This window comes from Leucoraja erinacea, chromosome 20 (assembly GCF_028641065.1).
Source record: "Leucoraja erinacea ecotype New England chromosome 20, Leri_hhj_1, whole genome shotgun sequence".
Lineage (NCBI taxonomy): Eukaryota > Metazoa > Chordata > Chondrichthyes > Rajiformes > Rajidae > Leucoraja > Leucoraja erinaceus.
Genome location: NC_073396.1, coordinates 18,819,243 through 18,841,939, shown reverse-complemented (window position 1 = coordinate 18,841,939; position 22,697 = coordinate 18,819,243). Strand labels below are relative to the sequence as shown.

Genomic DNA, 22,697 nt, shown 5'->3' with positions numbered 1-22,697 from the left:
GGCTGCCCCGAGATGGCCGCCAGTACAGAGGACAGACTACGGCCAATTCCATTCACACCACGAGATATCAAGAAGCAGTTACAGGTGGGCAATAACCCCTGTCAGATGTCGTCTCTAGATGCAGCTGTGATCAGCAGTGCAGCTCTTCCACCTCTTTTACATCCCTCTCCATCGCGGATGAAACATCCAATGTCTGGGATGTTGAGCCGTCAGTCCTGCTCTTCTCTGAACCAAATGTAAGAAGGACAAAGGCAGTGTGGGAACACCACCACCTGCAGATTCCCCTCCAAGGCATTATCCTAACTTGGGAAAATATCACTAGTTCTCCAACTGTGATGGGTCTAAACTCTGAAACTTCCTCATCATCATCACTGTGGGAAGAGTACAGGCCTGCAGCAGTGAAAGAAGGTGACACACAACCACCTTCTCAGGTGGAGAATAAATGCTGGCCTTACCAGTGACTCCCAAATTTTAATTCAGAGTTACAGCACGGAGACAGGCCCTTCGGCCCATTGAATCCAGGTCAACCATCAATCACCCGTTCACACTAGTTCTGTCTTATCCCACTTTCTCATCCACTCCATACACACTAGGGACAATTTACAGAGGCCATTTAACCTACAAACTTACACGACTTTGAGATGCGGGAGGAAACCGGAGCACCCAGAAGGAACCCCATACAGTCACAGGGAGAACGTGCAAACTCCACACAGACAGCACCCGAGGTCAGGATCGAACCAGGGTCTCTGGTAAAATCCGAAGATAAAGAAAATGTAGCAAGCTTAAATTAGGATAAAGCAGTCACAAATAAATGTTGTTTCACAAACTAGGCCACAATTTAGAATAGATTGCCCATGAAACATTAAGGCACTCTGGTTCTGGTGAAGTGAAAGACACTGAAATGAAAGTGGAGGTCACATGTTCAGTTAACACAAGTGCTCGAGCTCAGTACCTGAGTGCTGGAGCTTCATCAGAACCTTACCAGAGACAGGAGCCATGAGACCAGAGCGTTGTAGAGATTTGCGGAGGTCACTGCACTGGCCAGTGAGGGGGCTGCGTTCTGCTCGCTCGTCAGCAGCTGGCCACAGCTGGAGAGTTGCAGCACAAGTAGAAGCGCATCGGTCGTTTTCTTCTCAGGTAAAGTGCAGATTCTGGGCAAATAAGAGGCCTCCTAAAGACAAAGAGCAGAATGAAGCAACAGCTACCCAGCCAACAACCAGCCTCACCAGCAGCAACAACCCAGCCTCACCGTTGTCGTACTCCTGCTTTCAGTTGGGATTTTTCCAACCAAAATTGATTTTCTCATTTCACAATGAGATGGAAATTCTGCTTGATACCCGACACAATATCTGCTCCCCGTGTTCTCTGCCACCATACATCTCACGCAGTATCACTAATCCCAAAGCACAGTGATCCGTGTATGTCCCATTATTGTCTCTCAATCTGTTCACAATATTGCACTTTTGATGAATAGGCTGTGAGAATGAGTATTAGGTCTTTAGAGATACAGCATGGAAACAGGCCATTCAGCCCACCGAGTCCACGCCGACCATCGATCACTCGTTCACACTAGTTCTATGTTATCCCATTTTTTCATCCACTCCCTACACACTAGGGGCAATTTACAGATGGCCAATCAACCTGCAAACCCACACGTCTTTGGTGCTGCCCTGCCAAAATGCACAGCTGAGGGCCTTCGAAAGAGCACCTGCCCAGTGCCTGTGAGGGAGGCCCCAGAGTCTCTGAACTACACAGACTGGTCCCATATCAGCAGTTAGTAGAAATCCTCATCCTCACTCAGGATTGCACCCAGGTCTCTGGCTGTGAGGCCGCAGCTCTACCCACTGCGCCACTCTGCCGGTGCTGGATGAAGCATGTGCTGAACCAGTGGGCAGAGGAGGAGTGATGGGATCAATGGGATAGTTCGGTGTTCACCGATCTCCACCACACACAATCACCATAATGAGTACTGTGGCCTTCCCCGTGCTGCGATGGGCTGTGTACCCTCTACAGTGGGCTGTGTACCCTCTCCGGTACCTGCACTCACCGTGTTGAAGAGGAGCGGTGTTCCCTCCGCACTACACTGCCTCCCTGTCACGGACCTCAGCGGCCTCAGGCTGTCCAGCTGCCTGTGCAGCCGCTGCCGGCTCTGTTGCTCCTTCCTGCAGCGCTCCTTTGGCTGGTGGTCAGTTGCCTCTGGAGTCTGACTGCAACATGCATGGTTGGTTTAACATTAAATCAAACTTTACAAACGTTCAGGGAACAACACAAGCAGTAACCGCAGTGACACACCCAACAACTCGTGCTGGGAGAGGGAAATGCTGTCAGGAACTCATCCTCACAGATTGGACACTCACTGAAACGCAGGCACAAAGGAACGTGGTGTGACCGCAAAGAAAATCCACGCTGGACACTGTCCTTTAACAAAGGCCATACTCTGGTGGTGATGCCATCTCCCCCCACACTTGGTCTCCCACCCTTATCCTGGGGCAGCAAGCAAACATTTGGGTAATGAGACTGTGGTAGTTAAGGCACCAAAACATGAACTGATCTCCACGCTTTTGTCTCGATCTGTTGGATAAAGACACAGCCGGGCCGGTCATGGTCACCGTCCATCAGCATGGCTCCCAGTCAGACGACTGCCAATGGTCACTGAGCTGAGCGCCATTGAGCCACTGCTACTCAGCAGTGCTGGGGTACGGGGCAGGAAGCCACCTTTCTCTTGAGAGGCTAAAGATTTAATGCATTAACCATGACAAACTTCCAGAAATAATGGTAACCATGCCACATTACAACATAGACCCATGGCACTAAAGGCCACAGGGATAGAATAGGAGAGGAGACCAAATACCTTCTTAAAAATGTTTGGGTGGTGGGTGTGCGGAACAAGCTGACTGAGGAGGTAGTTGAGGCAGGTACTATCACAAAGTTTAAAAATGATTTGGTCAGGTACATGGAGAGGATAGGTTCAGAGGGATATGGAGCAAACGCAGGCGTGGGACCAGTGTAGATCGAGTAAGTTGGGCTGAAGGGCCCGTTTCTGTGCTGTGTGACTCTACGTATCTGGGATGAGTCACAAGAAGTGGTGTTGGAGGCTGGAACAGCAACAATGTTTAAGCGGCAAGTGAACAGGTCTTGATTGAGTAGGGATATGGAATTAAAACTGGAATTAGTATAGACAGGCATGCTGGACGGCATGGACAGGGTAGGCTGGGAGGCCTGTTTCTATGCTATACAACCTCATGACGCTATGTAGGTTTTAAATTGGATCTTAAAGGAGGACAGGGGGTCAGAGACTGCCCTTGTCGTAGTAGGAAGAAACTTAAAGCTGAGGATGGAAGTTCCATTCAAAGCTGGGGGACCAATGCCATTTGTGCATGACTGGGTGCCCATGGTGCAGGGTGCAGCTCTGTGTGGGTGCCCAGGGTGCAGCTCTGTGGGTGCCCATGGTGCAGCTCTGTGTGGGTGCCCAGGGTGCAGCGTTGTGTGGGTGCCCATGGTGCAGCTCTGTGGGTGTGACTGGGTGCCCAGGGTGCAGCTCTGTGTGGGTGACTGGGTGCCCATGGTGCAGCTCTGTGTGGGTGCCCAGGGTGCAGCTCTGTGTGGGTGCCCATGGTGCAGCTCTGTGTGGGTGCCCATGGTGCAGCTATGTGTGGGTGCCCAGGGTGCAGCGCTGTGTGGGTGCCCAGGGTGCAGCTCTGTGTGGGTGCCCAGGGTGCAGCTCTGTGTAGGTGACTGGGTGCCCAGGGTGCAGCTCTGTGTGGGTGCCCAGGGTGCAGCTCTGTGTGGGTGCCCAGGGTGCAGCTCTGTGTGGGTGCCCAGGGTGCAGCTCTGTGTGGGTGCCCAGGGTGCAGCTCTGTGTGGGTGCCCAGGGTGCAGCTCTGTGTGGGTGACTGGGTGCCCATGGTGCAGCTCCGTGTGGGTGCCCATGGTGCAGCTCTGTGTGGGTGCTCAGGGTGCAGCTCAGTGTGGGTGCTCAGGGTGCATCTTTGCCCTGCAACCTTCACCTGTTTCCATTTGCAGGCCGGTGCTCTCCCCTGGGCAGTTCTACCGGGCTCTGTCTCGTAGCAGGAACCGTGACCCTCGAAGCACATTTTTCCACAGTGGGAGCAGGTTTGCTGATGAGCTGGTCACTGTGACGGCTGAGCACATCCAGACCTCCTCTCTCCACGCTCGGATCTCCAGTCACAGCTGCCTCCTCTGGTTTACTGACAGGCATTCTGCTTTCAGACCTTGCTTTCCGTTTCTTCCTCTGCACCGCTCTGGTCTCAACATCTTTCCTCACTGCCTGCTCAGAAACACACCTGGAATCATTCCCTGACACTTTCAAGGAGTTGACAGGGCCTTGTCGCAGTTGTCTCAGTAACATGCTTTTACCTGTACAGTCACTGTAAGTGATAGAAAAATGACGCAATGAGTCTTCAACAGCAATTAAAACATGGTCAATAAGCTCATAATTGGTCAAAACTAGAGATTCAGATTAGTTTATTGTCATATACACCAGGGTGCAATGCAATTCCTTGTGCACATGAAGTTCACACAGTAAGCATTACATATACAGAAATGACAAATACAACAATTAATATAATGATGAGTACAAAGCAGCAGAATGGTGCATGAAAACATTGCAGGTGTTTGAGTTTGGAACATAAAATAGAAAACTGGAAGATCTTTGTGGGTCAAACAGCATTGTGGAGGAAAATGATTTAGGGGAAAGCAGATATAATAGCAGTGTTTAAGGAGTGTTTACACAGGCACATGAATATATGGAAAATGGAGGGATAAGAATCACATACAGGCAGAAGAGATTATTTTAATTTGGCATTACGTTTGGCACGGACAACATGGGCCAAAGGCCCGGACCTTGTGACTATTTAAGTACCTTCTTGAAACGTAGCTTCCCTTCTGCCACTGTTGATGGAGATCTCACACACTCTTCCCCTGCTACCCACATATCTACTTTCACCCAACCTTTCCCCAAACAAAACAGCGATACTGTTAAGTTGGTCCTCACCTTTCACCCACCAGCCTCCACATCCATGGTGGATGTATGTAACAAGCTGCCAAAGGAGGTAGCTGAGGCAGGTACTATAACAGCATTTAAAAGACATTTAGACAGGAACATGGATAGGAAAGATAGATGAAATAGATAGAAATGGGCATAACACTGGCAGATGGGACCAGCTTGCAGGAGGATCTTGGTTGGCATGGACGAGTTATGCTGAAGGGACTGTTTCTGTTTGTATGACTCTATGTCCTTACATTGGCAGACTCTGATCTCACACAATGTGGCGTGGCTCTCTTACCCCAAATCCTGCCGTGACTCCTTCTTCTGTCGTTGAGCACTGCTCTGGGCTGACATGGTGTTGTGGCAGTCCTCCTCGAGGGATGATTCAGTAGAACTGTGCAAAACAACAGGAATGATGCAGTCATTACAGATAATCTCCGCCCGTGTCCATGGCCAACTAGTGAACATTCCTGGCAGCGGCGTGTGGATTGAGTAAAGATGCAGGGACAGTGACCAGAGCTCATGACCCCAAACAAACCCCACACGATCCTGATCTAACACGGGTACCTCACAGTTCCTGAAGTTACCCGTGGAGGATGGAGTGATGACTGGAGTTTGGCCACGTTTGTTTGGCTTGACACAACATTCAACTGTTCAATTAGCATTCCTAGTGGAGGCAAAACTCAGCGATTATGAGGATACTGTAAACCTACCTTTGGAATTCCACTTTGGAAGTTCTGAACCAAGAATAACTAGTATTAAGCAGTAAAGTAAATTATGGATAAAGTGAAATTATGGATAAAGATAGGTTTATCCATGCCACTGAATCACATTGAGAACAATACTTGTGCAGACCAACTGGCGGGAGTTTTTGCAGACATTTTCAACCTCTCAACTTCTGAGGTCTGAGGTTCCCACCTGCTTTAAGAGGGCATCAATTATACCAGTGCCCAAGAAGAGTAAGGTGACGTGTCTCAATGACTATCGACCAGTGGCACTAACGTCTGTGGTGATGAAGTGCTTTGAGAGGGTGGTTATGGTGCACATCAACTGCTACCTTGACAAGAACCTTGAACAACTACAGTTCGCATACTGCTACAACAGGTCAACGGAGGATGTAATTTCACTGGATCTCCACTCTGCACTGGACCACTTGGACAATAAAACACCTACGTCAGGCTGTTGTTTATGACTACAGCTGTTTAATACCATCATCCCTTCCAAGCTGGTTACCAAGCTCATGGAACTGGGCCTCTGTGCATCCCTGTGCAATTGAATCCTCGACTTTCTCATCCACAGACCCAGTTTGTTTGAATTGGAGGAACCACTTCATCCTCAGTAACAATTAGTACGGGAGCACCTCAAGGCTGCGTGCTCAGCCCCCTGCTTTACTCACTCTATATCCATGACTGCATAGCCGGTCATAGTTCAAACTGCATCATCAAGTTCGCCGATGATACCACTTTGGTTGGACAAATCACAGATAGGGATGAGTCAGAATATAGAAGTGAGATCGACCGACTGACCAAATGGTGCCAGCACAACAACCTGGCTCTCAACATCAGTAAGACCAAGGAACTGATTGTGGACTTGGTAGGGGAAGGATGAGGACCCACAGTGCTGTTCATATCAATGGGACGATGGTGGAGAGGGTCAATAACTTCAAACTCCTGGGCATGCATATTTCCGAATATCTTTCCTGGACCCAGCACACTGATGCAATTATAAAGAAGGCACATCAGCGACTCTACTTCCTGAGAAGATTACGGAGATTCGGCATGTCGAAGAGGATTCTCCTAAACTTCTACAGGTGCACGGTAGAGAGCATTCTGACTGGTTGCATCGTGGCCTGGTTCGGCAACTTGATCATCCAGGAGCGAAAAAGACTACAAAAAGTTGTGAACACTGCCCAGTCCATCACCAGCTTTGACCTCACCACTGTCGAAGGAATCTATCGTAGTCGCTGCCTCAAAAAGGCAGCCAAAATCATCATGGACCCACACCATCCTGGCCACACACTCATCTCACCATTGCCATCAGGAAGAAGGTACAGGAGCCTGAAAACTGTAAAGTCCTGGTTCAGGAACAGCTTCTTCCCTCCAGCCATCAGACTATTAAATACAACAACGAATATACTCTGAACGGCAAAATACTATATTATTATTTGTTATTTGCACTATATTTGTTATTTATTGAACTTTTTCTTTTTTTTTCTCTTCCCCTGATATGTACTATGTTTACATAGTCGCATATTCTGTTGTGCTGCAGCAAGTAAGAATTTCATTGTCCCATCCGGAACATATGACAATAAAACACTCTTGACTCTCTTGACTCTTGACATCCATCACATCAAATTACCATACAGCCCTGTCATCTGATATTGAAGATATTTGTACAGGTACTTGGATAGGAAAGGTTTATAGGGATGTGGGCCAGGCACAGCTTGGATAGGGCATCTTGGTTGGCATGGACAAGTTGCGCTGAAGGACCTGTTTCTGTGCTGTATGACTCTATTGCTCTATCTGACAACCACTCCAACTGCATTGTATGTCCAGAAGTCAAATCTTCCTCCAAGTGTCTTGAAACCAGAGTGCACAGCCCATCTTCACACAAATCATTCTACAGCAGAAACCAATGTAGCAAAGCTGTTACTTGGGAGTGACTGAATAGTTGGAACCATGATTAGAGCACATCAACAAGGATGTCCGTCCATTACCTTTCATCCTGCAGACATGCAAGCCTCATTTTGCCATTTATGTAGCTTGTCTCTGGGGAGGTTCTTTCTTGCTCCCTGCTCCGAAGGTCAATGAAAACTGTCTTTGGTTCACGGGCCTGTTTCATTGGCAGCATTCGTTTCACCTCCAGCGAATGTGAACTTGCTTCAGGACTAGCAACATGAAATGAGGAAACAAAAGTGGCCAACAATGCATTTATTGAACCAAAAGCAACAATGTGATAATCAATACACTGCCTATGTGGCTGATCTAGGATAATTAACTTAGTGCTCACTCAACTGAGACAAAACTTATATTTCTCGCATACAACTTTACATACGAAATTGGCTTGGTCGGAGTAAAGGGTGGAGGTTTGGTTTTCAGATTGGAGACCAGGGGAGTGCCGCAGGGATCGGTGCTGCGTCTCCTGTTGTTCACTATCTCTATTATTGATTTAAATAAGAATGTAGTTGGCATGGTTAGGACGTTTGACAATGTCATTTGAGGGTAAAGTTGGTGGAATATTAGAATAGTGGTCCAGGGAGTAGCAGATGGCATTTAAATAAACGTGCAGAATGTTCCATTTGGTAAGTTAATCAGGACAGGACTCACACAGTAAATGGCAGGGTCCTGTGGAGTGTTGTAAAACAGCAAAACTGAAGGGAGCAAGTACCTACTTCACTGAAAGTCACAACACAGGTAGACAAGATGGTGAAAAAGGCATTTAGCATGCTTGCCTTCAGTGGTCAGGGCGTTGAGTATAGAAGTTGGGATGTCATGTTACAACTGTACAAGAAGTTGGTGAGATCACGCTTGGAGTATTGTGTGCAGTCTGGTCGAGGATGTCAAGGGATGCAGTAAAGATTAACAAGAAAACTACAGGGACTGGAAGCTTCAGTTGTAAGGAGTGACTGGTAAAACTGGGGCTTTTTCATGGTAAAAAAGTAAAACAAGGTAGGGTTACCCCTAACCCTACATTGCCCTCAACCTTCCAGTTAATTCTGGAATCAATCACTCAACTGCACATATAACAATTACAGCACGGAAACAGGCCATCTTGGCCCTTCTAGTCCGTGCCGAACACTTATTCTTCCCTAGTCCCATCTACCTGCACTCAGACCATAACCCTCCATTTCTTTCCCGTCCATATAACTATCCAATTTATTTTTAAATGATAAAATCGAACCTGCCTCCACCACCTCCACTGGAAGCTCATTCCACACAGCTACCGCTCTCTGAGTAAAGAAGTTCCCCCTCATGTTACCCCTAAACTTCTGTCCCTTAATTCTCAAGTCATGTCCTCTTGTTTGAATCTTCCCTACTCTCAGTGGGAAAAGCTTATCCACGTCAACCCTGTCTATTGGTGGGAATCAACAGTGACCAGTTAATCTACCAACCTGCAACTGTTTGGGATATGGGAGGAAACTGGAACATCCACAGGAAGCCCAGTGACAGAGAAAGTGCAGTCTCCAAACAGACAGCACTGCATTGAACCCTCCACCTGCTGCGACACTGGGCTGCCCTCATCGCTGCTTGGGAGTATTACCTGTGTACCAATCCTGGTTTACCTACAAAATCCACTCTGAGTTGACAGGTGCTTTGAGATATCCTAAAAATTATAAAGAGCAGTACATAGCTTTTCTTTAGTTCCATAACTTAATCACTGAATGAGATGTGGCCACCATTAAACAAAAGCAACTAATTCCCTTCCAAAATTTCGATCAGAAGAGCTTAACAGTTGCCAGATATTTTATTACTTATTCCCATTCTCTAAAGTCAAATTAAAAGCACAATCTCTTTGATTGAATTTAACTATTTTTTTTACCTGAGAACTTTGTTTAGACCAATGGTTGTGGTTCCCTCAGACCTGGTCCGCGACTCCCTTTTGGACTGGTGTTCTCCAGTACACGTTGATGCTCGGTTATTTGATGTGGCAGCTTCTCCCGACTGCTTAGTACACAACAAGGCGAGCTGTTCCATCAGGTTCTTCTCACTGTTTACACGAGAATGCACTGCACAGCAAAGAAAGAAAGAATACTCACCCGTGTAAGAGCCGATTTCACTTTGCCTATTTTCTCTGACATCATAGCACTTGTATGACGATCAAATAAAGTGGAACCACAGGACATCCCACTGCAGCACTGGAAACATGTTCCAGAGGTGGCCAAACTGAACCAAGTTGATCCTGTATATCCCCCAACAATATGGGGAGTTCCCATGTCTGTCACAAAAGCACGACTGCTCCAATCTGACTAACTACCAAACTAGTCTACTTTCAAGCATTGACAAGTGATGAAAGGGGTTGTCAGTAGTGCTATTAAGCAGCAGAATCTTTTGAGAAATGCCCACATCATACCCAGGGCTAACCCATCAGAGAGAACAATACCTTTGAAAATGGTTCACTTCTATTGTTCTTGGACACAATTTACTAACATGTAGCAGTTGACCTTTCATATTTCTCCAGGAAATAACATGTTGATAAGGGCACACACAATCAATATCAGGCAGATTTCTAACCTTCTTTCCAACTCTAGATAGAAGATTAATCTTGGCTCATAGAATCTGTGGTGATTGTTTCCCTGACGTCAACACTGTCAGTGAACCAATTGTCAGAGAGGAGAGAGCAAATGTAACTAAGTCAATGCAAATGTGATCCCTGTTTACCTGAACCAGACGAAGAACTGTTGACAAGATGCTCCAGACGAGGGCCGTGGTCTTTCACATCACTGCTGTGGACCTCCACTTGCTGCAGGCTGCGGAGAATTTCATCCAAGTCCATTTCCTCTAAACTCTATAAACAGTGATGGCAAGTCAGCTTGTTGGGTCTGAACATTATCTGATATTTAAAATTTGGTGAAAGCATTTGTTGAGCAAATACAACGTAACGTACACCTTATGAAGACTAACTCTTGTCCTGTCTTGTGAAAAAGATAATGGAGCCTGGACTGGAGCAGAAAGTTTCACCTTCGCCCACAGCCGGAAGAGGACGGGAGATCATGCGACTGCCAGTCAGGTCGAACATTCAGGTCTCTCATCTAGCAATGCTGTCAGTTAGTGGCACACCTGCATGGAAACCTAAAAGTCTAACTTATTGTGTTCAGTCAAGTAAGGGACCAGAAGTTACATAGAACATGGAACAGTGCAACATGGGAACAGGCCCTCGGCCCGCAGTGTCTGTGTCAAACATGATGCCAAGTTAAACTAATCTCCTCTGCCTGTACGTGATTCATATTCCTCCATGCCCCGCATATCCATGTGCCTAGCCAAAAGCCTCTTATACCACTATCATATCTGTCCCAACCACCACCCCTAGCAGCGTAATCCAGGCACTTGCACACGCTGTGTAAAAACTTGTCCCGCACATCTCCTTTAAACTTTGCCCCTCTCACCTTAAAGCTATGCCCTCTAGTCTTTGACATTTCTTCCACCCTGCAGGTTCAGACTGTCTACCAGAACCAGACGCTCCAGCAGAAACAATCCAAGTTTGTCCAACCTCTGCTTTTAGCTAATACCCTCTAATCCAGGCAATATCTTGGTAAATCCCTCCTGCACCCTTTCCAAAGCCTCCACCATCCACTCTGTAATGGGACGACCAGAACTGCACACAATACTCCAAATGCGGCCTGACTAAAGTTCCTGCACTTTCTTCTCTGCCGTTTTAAAATATCTGAGCCAACAGATACCTTAGAGAGAATATTCTTTGGGTAATTTAGTTTATCTGATCTGTCACTTGTCCTCGTTTGTGTCTGGTTAAGTTCTTGCCCCGAGTGTAAAGAGTACCAAATATTCATATTTATTAGCTGAAACCTTCAGTCCTTCTGAGTGTCAACTGGTCCAAGTCATAAGATGTAACTGATTTATAATCTAACTCTGTTACTCTGCCTCTCTGAAACATCTTTAGAAAACACAGGCAGCTTTGACAAAAGGAGGGGAATATTTATCAGCTCACCTCTAAAGAAAGAATAGGTGGCTTATGAGCGTAACATCCAGTTGGTTCCCCTCTGCTTAGCTTTTCCTTTGATATTTGTTTCTGTTCTTGATTTTGACTATAGTTCATTTGCTGCTGGTCAGAAGGTGATTCCGTGCCCAGGATACTTTGTGAGGTGCTTTCTGAGACATTTTTCACAAAGTCCTTTGTGGTTGTTAATTCAGAAAGTTCATTTATGGCTTTAGCTGGGAGACACCAGCAATCCGAATTCCCATCTCCACTGGCTCGGCACTTCAGGCTTTTCTCTTCCTTGCTGCTGATAGCCTTTTGCCTTTGTGAAGAATGTGGGTCTCCTCCACCATTGTTCCTCAAGACTGTAAGGTGCTCCTTTGTATCAGGCTTGGACTCTGTTTCTGATGGCAGTGAGCTCTGATCCATGATAAACCCTACTGAGGATGTTGAATCTGTGGGGTTGTCATCACTAAAGGAACCAGGTTTACCCTCAGCGTGTTTATTGATGCCACTGGATTTTTTCAAGTGCCAGGTGGTCTCACCCCAAAAGTCCTCATGATGATCAGAGTTCCTGCCATTGTTCTCTGTTGACCAAGCCTCTAGTGGTAACCTTGCAGATTCCAGCATCTCCTGCGGATATTCAGAAATCATTTTCACCACAATGTTTATGTAACTAGAAGACTAGGAATGTGAGGCAGAGGAAAATATTTTAAAAATTGGTGTGTGCCTGAGGGCTGATCTTATAGAGGTATACAAAATCATGAGAAAGGGTGAATACACCAGGTGAATTAGTTTTTTTACCCAGGCTAAGAGAATCAAGAACAAGAGGTCATTATGAGACTGAGAAACAAAAATAAAACTGTTAGAGACATCAGCCAAACCTTAGGCTTATCAAAATCAACTGTTTGGAACATCATTAAGACAAAAGAGATCACTGGTGAACTTACTAATCACAAAGGGACAAGCCAAGGAAGATCTTCACAGCTGATGATGTGGAAGTTATATAGAATGTATATAGAAGAAACACGTTACTTCTTAAATATAACCAATATGCTTAAAAACAGTAAAGCTCGCAGTTGTCAGCTATTTTTTGTGTGCTCAGAAGTCAAGGCGCAAAAACATGTTATTTGCTTAGTTTATATTTTGCTTTAGACTAGAACTTTATGATAACTTAGAAATTGAAAAGAAAAGAAAAAAGGACAATACAAGGTTAAAGTTTGTAAAAACATATGCACTAAGCAGCCAAAGATGAGAACTGAAATTGCAATAAAATACTGCGTGAAAGGATAGTGCAGTGAGCATTTTGGAGAATGGCAAAGCTGTGCTATCTCCGAGTGTTCCAGGCCCAGATTTATGCACATTAAAGGCCTCTCGTCTTCTTGAAGAATTCTCCTTGTCTGTGTCATTTATATCTTTAATTTGAGTCATCTAAACCATGACAATGACAGAAGAATTCTCTATAATGAAGAAAAATCCCCAAACACCTGTCCGACAGATCAGAAACACTCTTCAGGAGTCAGGTATGGATTTGTCAATGACCACTGTCCGCAGAGGACTTCATGAACAGAAATACAGACGCTGCACTGCAAGATGCAAACAACTGGTTAGCCACAAAAATAGGATGGCTTTTTGTGGCCAGGTTACAGTTTGCGAAGAAGAACTTAAAAGAGCAACCACAGTTCTGGAAAAAGGTCTTGCGGACAGATGAGACGAAGATTAACTTATACCAGAGTGATGGCAAGAGCAAAGCATGGAGGAGAGAGGGAACTGCCCAAGATCCAAAGCATACCGCCTCCTCTGTGAAACACAGTGGTAGGGTGTCATGGCCTGTGCATGTATGGCTGCTGAAGGTCCTGGCTCACTTATCTTCATTGATGATACAACTGCTGATGATAGTAAAATTCTGATGTATATAGACACATCCTATCTGCTCAAGTTTAAACAAATGCTTCAAAACTCATTGGCCGGTAGTTCATTCTACAGCAAGACAATGATCCCAAACACACTGTTAAAACACCAAAGGAGTTTTTCAAAGCTAAAATATGGTCAATTCTTGGCCAAGTCTATTACCCGATCTGAACCCAATAGAGCATGCCTTTTAAATGCTGAAGAGAAAACCGAAGGGGACTAGCCCCCAAAAGAAACATAAGCTAAATATGGCTTCAAAACAGACCTGGCTGAGCATCACCAGAGAAGACACCCAGCAACTGGTGATGTCCATGAATCGCAGAATTCAAGCAGTCATTGCATGCAAAAGATATGCAACAAAATACTAAACGTGACTACTTTCATTTACATGACATTGCTGTGTCCCAAACATTATGGTGCACTGAAATGGGGGGACTATGTATAAACAATGCTGTAATTTCTACATGGTGAAACCAAAATGTATAAAAATGGCCTTTATTAAAATCTGACATTGTACACTTTAACCACATGTGATTTTTTTACTATTACAAATCTCAAATTGTGGAGTACAGAGGCAAATAAATAAATGATGGGTCTTTGTCCAAAACATTATGGAGGGCATTGTATAATAACATTTGGACAGATACATGGATAGGAAAGATTTAGAGGGATATGGGCTAAAAGGGGGTAAATGAGACAAGCTTAGATCGGGCATCTTGGTTGGTATGGACAAGTTGGGCCGAAGTGCCTATTTCCGTGCTCTAAGTATTGATAAGATGGAAAGCAGGTCAGAGTTAGAGTTACAACAAGGCAATCAGAATTCTTTAGCATGGATTCCCATGCAACAAAGTCTCACCAAGAAGCAAACCATGACATTTTTATCCTAGATAAATTCAAGATAGAGTCATACAGCATGGATACAGGCTTCTTCTTCTTCTTCTTGCGTTTGAGGCAGCAGAAGTCTGCAGCAGGGTGATGCCATCCGGTTCGACATCCGTAGATGCCCGCCCTAAAAAGGGCACAAGCTCTGGATCGGCGCTGCTGCTGTCTCTGCTTGTTTTTGTTCACCTGAATTAGGTCAGTTGACAGGGCTCACCACGGGGAGGTCGACAACATGAGTATTCAGACCAACTCGTCCATGTCAACCAAGAAGCCCCTTCTAAGATAGACCCATATCTCTGCATTTGGCCCATATCCCTCTCAACATTTCCTATCCAAGATGTTACTCGTAGAATTATAGAGTGATACAGTGTGGGAAACAGACCCTTCGCCCCAACTGGCCCACACCGGCCAACATGTCCCAGCTACACGAGTCTCACCTGCCAGCATTTGGTCCATATCCTTCCAAAGCTGTCCTATTTATGTGTCTGTCTAACTGCTTCTTAAATGTTGGAATAGACCCTGCCTCAACTACCTCCTCTGACAGCTTGTTCCATACACCCAGCACCGTTTGTGTGGGCAAGAGACTCTGTACATCTACCCGATCTATTCCTCTCATGATCTTATACACCTCTATAAGATCACCCCTCATCCTCCTACGTTTCAAGGAATAGAGTCCCAGCCTATTCAAACTCTCCCTATAGCTCACACCCTCTAATCCTGGCCACATCCTCGTTAATTTTCTCTGTACCCTTTCCAGCTTGACAACATCTTTCCCATAACACGGTGCCCAGAACTGAACACAATACATTAAATGTGGCCTCACCAACATCTTATAGAACTGCAACATGACCTCCCAACTTCTATACTCAATACTCTGATGAAGGCCAATGTGCCAAATGCCTTTTTAACCACCGTGCACCTGCACTCCTAGATCCCTCTGGTCTACAACATAACCCAGAGCCCCATCATTCACTGTGCAGGTTCTGCCCATGTTAGACTTCCCAAAACACCTCACAGTTTTCTGCATTCAATTTTGTAATTCCAAAAATGTTACCCTTTTATTCAGAACAGCATTTTGTTTCTTGTCCTGCCTTCCACCTTATGGAATAGAGAGTAGAGTAAAACTCTGGTAATCCACAATCTGATTGCATGAAAATCTCACTGGCTTGGCACTCTCAGCGGGTATTGCTTTCCACTCGTCCACAAACACACTACGGTCGCAGTTCCTAAATTCTCTTGAAACTTGCAAAGTTACTGTTTTCGGCATTCCCCAGAGAATAACCTGGTTTCATTTCCTGTAGTCCCTTGAAACTCACTGGGTACACTGTAAACTTTATTATACTATTTTACTGTGTAATATCTTTTTAAAAATCAATTATAATAATTATGGAGCATTTATCGAAATAACGTCCAATTTTATAGTAAACCTGTTGTTGTCACATCACCAAAGTCGTGAACTTGCCCGATTAACAGATTCATACTTTTTTTATATTTAAGCTTGAGTGGTTCAGTTTATCCCAGATTTGTATGCTGTCCACTGATGTAGTTTACACCAATGATATTGTACATTTCTTTAGCAAGGGGTGGAGTTGATTTATTGCAAAATTGTCAAGCAAAGGGATAACAATCAGCAGCTCTAATGTGGTGCTGAACAGGATGTGGCCAACTCTGTTCACCTGATCAACACTAACTAACCTTTGGCTGCAGAGCTGAGCAGAGTGCGGCCCCTTCGAAATGAGAGAGGGAGACAGAGAGAGGGAGACAAGAGAGAAAACGAGGGAACGTGAGAGGAATCAGTTATCTGAGGACATATAGTCTATAGCACTGTGGTGAAGGTGACGTATGGTAGCCTAAGTAAGCACTTGGTGGTGTATGGTGCATTTGATTTCCTAGTGTCAAGGATGTTGCCTGTTTTACTGCCATGGACAGCACCCACCCCACAAGACACCACCTCCATCATGCGTACTTCAGTGCACTCCCACTGCCGCTGCAAACTTCAGCCTTGCATTCCAGATGCAAAAAAGCATTCCTAGCGCTGTGACAAGCTGTAAAACAGATGTTCTGCAACAGACTTGAGCAGAGTTTGTCCCACAATGGAAGCAGCTGGTGTGGGTCAAAGCTGAAGCATTGGCTGCAATTAAAATTGACTCCTGTATGAAACAGAATAATGTGCAGATATTGAATAAAATTGAGTTTAGAAGGATGAGAGGGTATCTTATTGAAACATATAAGATTGTCAAGGGTTTGGACACGCTGGAGGCAGGAAACATGTTCCCGATGTTAGGGGAGTCCAGAACCAGGGGCCACAGTTTAAGAATAAGGAGTAAGCCATTTAGAACGGAGACGAGGAAACACTTTTTCTCACAGAGAGTGGTGAGTCTGTGGAATTCTCTGCCTCAGAGGGCGGTGGAGGCAGGTTATCTGGATACTTTCAAGAGAGAGCTAGATAGGGTTCTTAAAGTTAGCAGAGTCAGGGGATATGGGGAGAAGGCAGGAACGGGGTACTAATTTGGGATGATCAGCCATGATCACATTGAATGGCAGTGCTGGCTCGAAGGGCCGAATGGCCTACTCCTGCACCTATTGTCTAATAAAGTGCAGCCCCACAGAGGTGTCAAGGCAGTGGGATTTGTATTAACGATTGGATCTTTACCTCAAGGACGGGGTCTTCAAGGGATATGTCCTTCAGATCCTCTGGCAGGCATGAAATCAGCCCAGTTGTTCCTCGCTGGAAAATAGCAACTTCACCGTCTTCTGAGCTTGACTGTACAAAACAGAACATGAAATCTCAGAACAGAGTGGAGAAGAGCTGAATCAGGCCACTGCACTACCTGGATATGTGGACCTAATTTGTGCTGAAGGGCCAGTTTCTAGTAGAACAATGCCAATCCTGACAGAACCATTTATCGGGCCATCCTGTCTATAGACATAGACTTTAGAGATGCAATGTGGAAACAGGTCCTTTGGCCCACTAGAAGCAATTTGCAATTAACAGAAGCCAATTAAGCTACAAACTTGTACGTTTTTGGAGTGTGAGAAACTAGAACTACTGGAGAAAACCCACACGATCACAGGGAGAACGTACAAACGCCGACAAAGACAGTACCCATACTCAGGATCGAACCTGGGTGTCTGGCGCTGTAAGGTAGCAGCTCTACTGCTGCACCACTGTTTGTCTCTGCGGATAGATGTTAATTTGCATCGCCTTGCTATTTGCTTACAGCGGCAGGCAGTATGTAGGACAGTTCAGTCCTTAGTAACTTTGTTGGCGCCAGATGCGTGGCAACACTTGCGTACTGCCCGGGTTGTATGCAAACAAAGCATTTCCCTAGTACCTCGGTGCTCTATGTACATGTGACAATAAAGTATCATTCATTCATTCATTCACATGAGCCAATTAGGGAGGATGATTTGATGCTTATTGGTGTAGGTAGGAACTGCAGATGGACACAAAATACTGGGGCCTCAGCGGGTCAGGCAGCATCTGGAGAAAAGGAACAAGTGACGTTATGGGTCTGAAGAAGGGTTCCAACCCAAAACATCAGCTGCTCCTTTTCTCCCATGGTGATTATTATCATGGTATCTATATTGTTCTCCCTAACACTGTCCAGCAGGTGGGAAGGTTCACTGCAAATACCCTACACCCAATATAGTGGTGCGTCTAATTAGTCAGACTTATTTTGCCTGCTCTGAGATCTTGTTCATAGCCTGAAATGAATCTTGCATTTCTGGTTGAATTATGGGATGTAGATGCTTTGGATAGGATGCAGAAGAACTCTTAGAGGGCATTAACTACAAATTCTTGATTAGCAAGGGTGTCAAACGTTACAGGGTGAAGACAGGATAATGGGGTTGAGAGGTAAAGATAGATCAGCCACGATTGAATGGCAGAGTAGACTCAATTGGCCAAATGGCCTGATTCTGCTCCTATGACTAATGAACATAAAGAGGTCAGACAAACTTGGATTGATTTTTGTGGAGTTTCAAAGGTTATGAACACCTGATGAAATGTATAAAATTGTGAGAGGCATAGATAGGATAGAAAGCCAGAACCTTTTCCCCAAAGTGGAAATGGCAAGGATTAGAGGGTGTAGCTTTAAGGTGAGAGGAGAAAAGCTTAAAGGAGATGGAAACTTTTCTGACACAGACAAATAGGTGCCTGGAATGTACTGCCAGGGAAGGTGGTGGAAGTAGATACAATAGAATTTAGATAGGCACATGAACAGGCAAGGAATGGAGAGGTGTGGATAGACCCTGTCCATATAGATGGGATTAGTTAAAATTGTTAAAATACTAAGTGAAAATAGGCATTATCCTTTGGTAAGAACTAAACTTTCCTTCCCCTAGTGAGCTTCACCTAGTGGGCTTTTCTTGTGCTGTAGTAAGTGGGAATATTCATTATCCTTTGGTAAGATCTAAAATTTTCTTCCCCTAGTGAGCTGCCATTCCTACTGCCAGGGCATATCAGGAAATAAGAAATCATTTCACCATCAGTTCAGCTCAGGAAATGTCCTTTTATATTTAATATATATATTTTTATCTTTAGGATTCCAACGCTAAGACTTACTGATGAAAAGTCTGAGTCCAGGGAGGGCAGTTCATCTTTAACTTGTGCAAATATCATATCCCAGTATGATTTGTAACCATAATGTGCAGTTGTTAAGCAGTCATTAGTTCTCCGCAGTTCACCGCGGCTTTCATCAATGGCTGGTTTCCGATTATCATTTGAAGTCATATCTATTTAGGGCTCTGCCTCTTCACGTAGCAAGTATCTGAAAGCAGATGCAATTTACTGGTTTGTTAATTATTGAATATGTTCAGAGGATGCAGTAACATGAATCCATAAGTAAAAGAAAGATCTTCCCACATGATCAATGTTATTTTGATCCTGGAGCTAGTTCAAAAGGAAAAAAAGTTGTAAAACCGAAGAGAGAAAAAAAGTTAAAAAACATTGCGATAAGTCAGTGGGTCAGGCAGCCTCTGTGGAGGACAATAAAGTGTATTTTGTGGTAGGATAGGGGGACGGAGGAAGCTTGTTCACCAACTTAATTAATCCATGACTGGTCTAAATTTAAATTGTATTCATCTACCTTTGCTCCATTACCATGGATATTTAAAACCTACTACTCTCAGTTTAGAAAATTCCCATTGACATTAAATCTAGACAAGTGATTTCTGGAGTTCCACTTCTTTTATAGTCAAAAAAAAAAAATGAAATGAAATGATTCAATTTATTGTCATTGTCAGTGTACAGTACAGAGACAACGAAATGCATTTTTAGCATCTCCCTTGAAAGGGAGACACAGGGCGTCGCGGTGTGCCCGCGCCTGCCGCCGTACATTCCATTACAGGCAAAGGTGGGTGAAGTGTCTTGCCCAAGGACACAACGACAGTATGCACTCCAAGCGGGATTTGAACCGGCTACCTTCCGGTCGCCAGCCGAACTCTTAGCCCATTGTGCTATCTGTCAACCTACAATAGAAGCAAGAGCATGCCGCTAGGCCCTTCCAATCAGTGTTGTTGTTCTTTAAGATCTTGAGGACCTTCAAATCTACTTTTCTGATGGATTGGAAAATCCCTAGATTTCCATGGCAATCTGAAACCTAGCGATCACAGGCTCGAAGGGCCGAATGACCTACTCTTGCACCTATTTTTCTATGTTTTCTCTCATTCTCCCTCTTATTCCCCAGCTTGACTCCTCATTCCTTCCCTTTCCCCTTGACCCTTCCGCCTTCTTATTCCACTCCTCCTCTTTGTTCCTCCTTATGCCTCTTTAACTCCCCCTTAGATAGCGATGTTACAAAACTTACCTTCAGTGGCGCTGCAGTTTTGCCACTGGCCGTGTGCCAAAACTTTGGCGCATTTGAGGGGTGGGGCCGGATTAAAATGTTGTTTTCTACTGCTTATTGGAGGCGGACTTCCCTGGGCTGCCAGCTGCTGAAGAAAAATTGATCCGACTTCCGTTCCGTTTTTTTAATTGCGAGACAATTTAATAATTACATTAAAATAAAAAGCGAATTTTAACGCCCTTAAAGCCTACAACGTGACAGATCGCATGGACGGGGCAAAACTAAATGTAAGTCGTGTATTTTACATATAATTTTGTTTTTTGGGATGGCTTTAATCAAATTTTACGATGCGAAAATGTGATTTGGGCCCCATACGAACCGGCAGTGTTTTTCCTGCCGATATGGGGTTCAAATTCACCGCAAATACAACGTTCCAATCGATCGCGTTCCAGAAAAACCCACTCGCAAGATGATTTAAATGCTCTTTTTTTTGGACAATCATGTCATAAGAGTATCTAAATCGTCTATATTTTGTGTTATTGTCTACCCATAGTCAATATTTTTATACTAAATATCAGTTTTAGTCCCATGTATTGTGCAAAAAAATAATAATTTTAATTATATTGAGTGGATGTTTCTAGATTAATTTATGGGAATTAAACATTAAATTCCTTCCATCTGGCATATAAATTCATGACAGTGAGATTTAAAAATCATGTTATATTGTGAATTCTTGTGTGAATGGGATTAGTTTGTTATTTGGATACTTACTTTAATACATCATATATCATTTTCTTAAGAAATGGAATCTACAGAACATTCTTAATGGGGAAAGTAGTGGGCAGAAAGGCATGTCAAGCGTGTTTTGAAGAACAAAAACTTGTAGTTTACAATGCCAAAATTGAAAAGTTGAGGAAAACCAAGGTGTACAAAGGTTACACAGGTTACAATCTGAGGAGTATGATGATGCTACTGATCATGATATGCCAATGTACCAGCTAGCAACTGATCTTCTCCATAAAGACTTGGTCTATTGCTAGAAATTGTAATTTATTTACCTATCTGTTACGGACTTACAGCATATAATACAATAATATTGAAGTTCAATCTTGAGAATATCACACTTTTGAATTTTCAAGGCAGTCTGGGTGTTTATTACTATTTCCATCACAACGGTCAATTTTGTAATTAACTGCAATTAGGTAATTAACTAATTATATGCTTTAAATTCAGGTCATCCAAGTAAGATGTTTTATATTTGTTTCAGAATGCTTCAATCTATAATAACTGAACATTTCATTCAGTTCTCTTGATTTTTAAGAAAGATGGGCTTTTGACTGTCCTCGATCACAGCTTTTGTGTTAAGTCCACGGAAAAGCTAATTTCCGAGTATGAAAATGGCCATAACTTTTTTAATACTGAGGATATGAAAGTGAATTCTGTGTCAAATTAAACTTATTTATGCTTTATCTGATGGGATAAATTGCAGACTTGATTTTTTAAATATCAAAATTTTGTAACATTGCTGTCTTAGATCCCACTTCACCTTACAATTTCATCCCTTGCCTCTTGCTTACTAATTCCCAAATTGCCCCTCTTCTTCCCCACTCCCCCTCTCTTGCCCCTTTCCCTCATCAAAGCCGCCGCCCACTCCCACTCGCCATCCCCTGTATCTATTTCATTGCTCCTTCCCTGTCCCATTCCTCCTTCCCTGTCCCGTTCCTCCCTCCCTGTCCCGTGCCTCCGTCCCCCGGAGAGGAAGGGCTGTTGCTGGGCGCCCAGCTGCCCGACGCCTCACCTCCATCCACATCTCTGCCGACGGTTTGAAATCACCCGGTATAAGATGGCGGCTGTCACTGGGACCCGTTGCCTTGACAACGGGACGCCAACGGCCGGTCACGTGCCCGCCTGTTTTGAGGGACAACTAACGACGAGGTCACTCTTGTCGAGATAGAGCTCCTGGCCTCCACAGAGGGCGCCCTGGTCCTCCAGCCGGCAAGCTCCGAAGATAGACACACAAAGCTGGTGTAACTCTGCGGGTCAGACAGCTGGCGAAAAGGAATCGTTGACGTTTCTGGTCGGGGACCCTTCTGCAGAGTGAGAGTCAGGGGAAAGGGAAACGTGAGATATAGACGTTGCAGAACTCTCGGCGGAGAGAGGAGGAGGGTTTGTTCTTCAAAGTAGTCATACCTTGCGGAGATTTCGCAGTTGAGCAGTCGAAATGTGTAGGAAGGAACTACAGATGCTGGTTTAAAGCGAAGACATATAACGCTGGAGTAACACAGCGGGTCGGACAGCATCTCTGGAGAAAATAAATATGTGTTTGTCCCCGGGAGTTACTCTCCGTCTCTGGGGCTACCTGTCAGGCCCGGGAGTTACCTGTCAGGCCCGGGAGGGGTACCTGCCCTTCATGAGATGTGAAAACGTTGTGTTTTATTAAATTATTTATCATAAAT

At 44.7% G+C, this 22,697-nt stretch overlaps 1 protein-coding gene across 3 annotated transcripts in view; it reads right to left on the bottom strand.

Annotated features, from left to right (window-relative positions):
• LOC129706870 (dynein axonemal assembly factor 8) overlaps nucleotides 1-22,656 on the bottom strand; it is a 46,419-nt gene extending 23,763 nt beyond the window's left edge. For 2 of the 3 annotated variants that reach the window (XM_055651459.1, XM_055651461.1), the window contains exons 1-11: nucleotides 22,040-22,148; nucleotides 19,020-19,224; nucleotides 17,106-17,216; nucleotides 11,672-12,292; nucleotides 10,387-10,513; nucleotides 9,548-9,734; nucleotides 7,725-7,895; nucleotides 5,307-5,402; nucleotides 4,008-4,388; nucleotides 2,048-2,207; nucleotides 983-1,171 (exon numbers count right to left, since the gene is read on the bottom strand). In XM_055651459.1, the coding sequence (XP_055507434.1) occupies nucleotides 983-1,171; nucleotides 2,048-2,207; nucleotides 4,008-4,388; nucleotides 5,307-5,402; nucleotides 7,725-7,895; nucleotides 9,548-9,734; nucleotides 10,387-10,513; nucleotides 11,672-12,292; nucleotides 17,106-17,216; nucleotides 19,020-19,187 (2,211 nt within the window). In that variant the 5' untranslated portion in view covers nucleotides 19,188-19,224; nucleotides 22,040-22,148. Of the gene's footprint in view, nucleotides 1-982; nucleotides 1,172-2,047; nucleotides 2,208-4,007; nucleotides 4,389-5,306; nucleotides 5,403-7,724; nucleotides 7,896-9,547; nucleotides 9,735-10,386; nucleotides 10,514-11,671; nucleotides 12,293-17,105; nucleotides 17,217-19,019; nucleotides 19,225-22,039; nucleotides 22,149-22,431 lie in introns of those variants that run through there. The other variant, XM_055651460.1, reaches the window with a different exon arrangement.
• Between the last annotated feature and the right edge of the window lie 41 nt (nucleotides 22,657-22,697).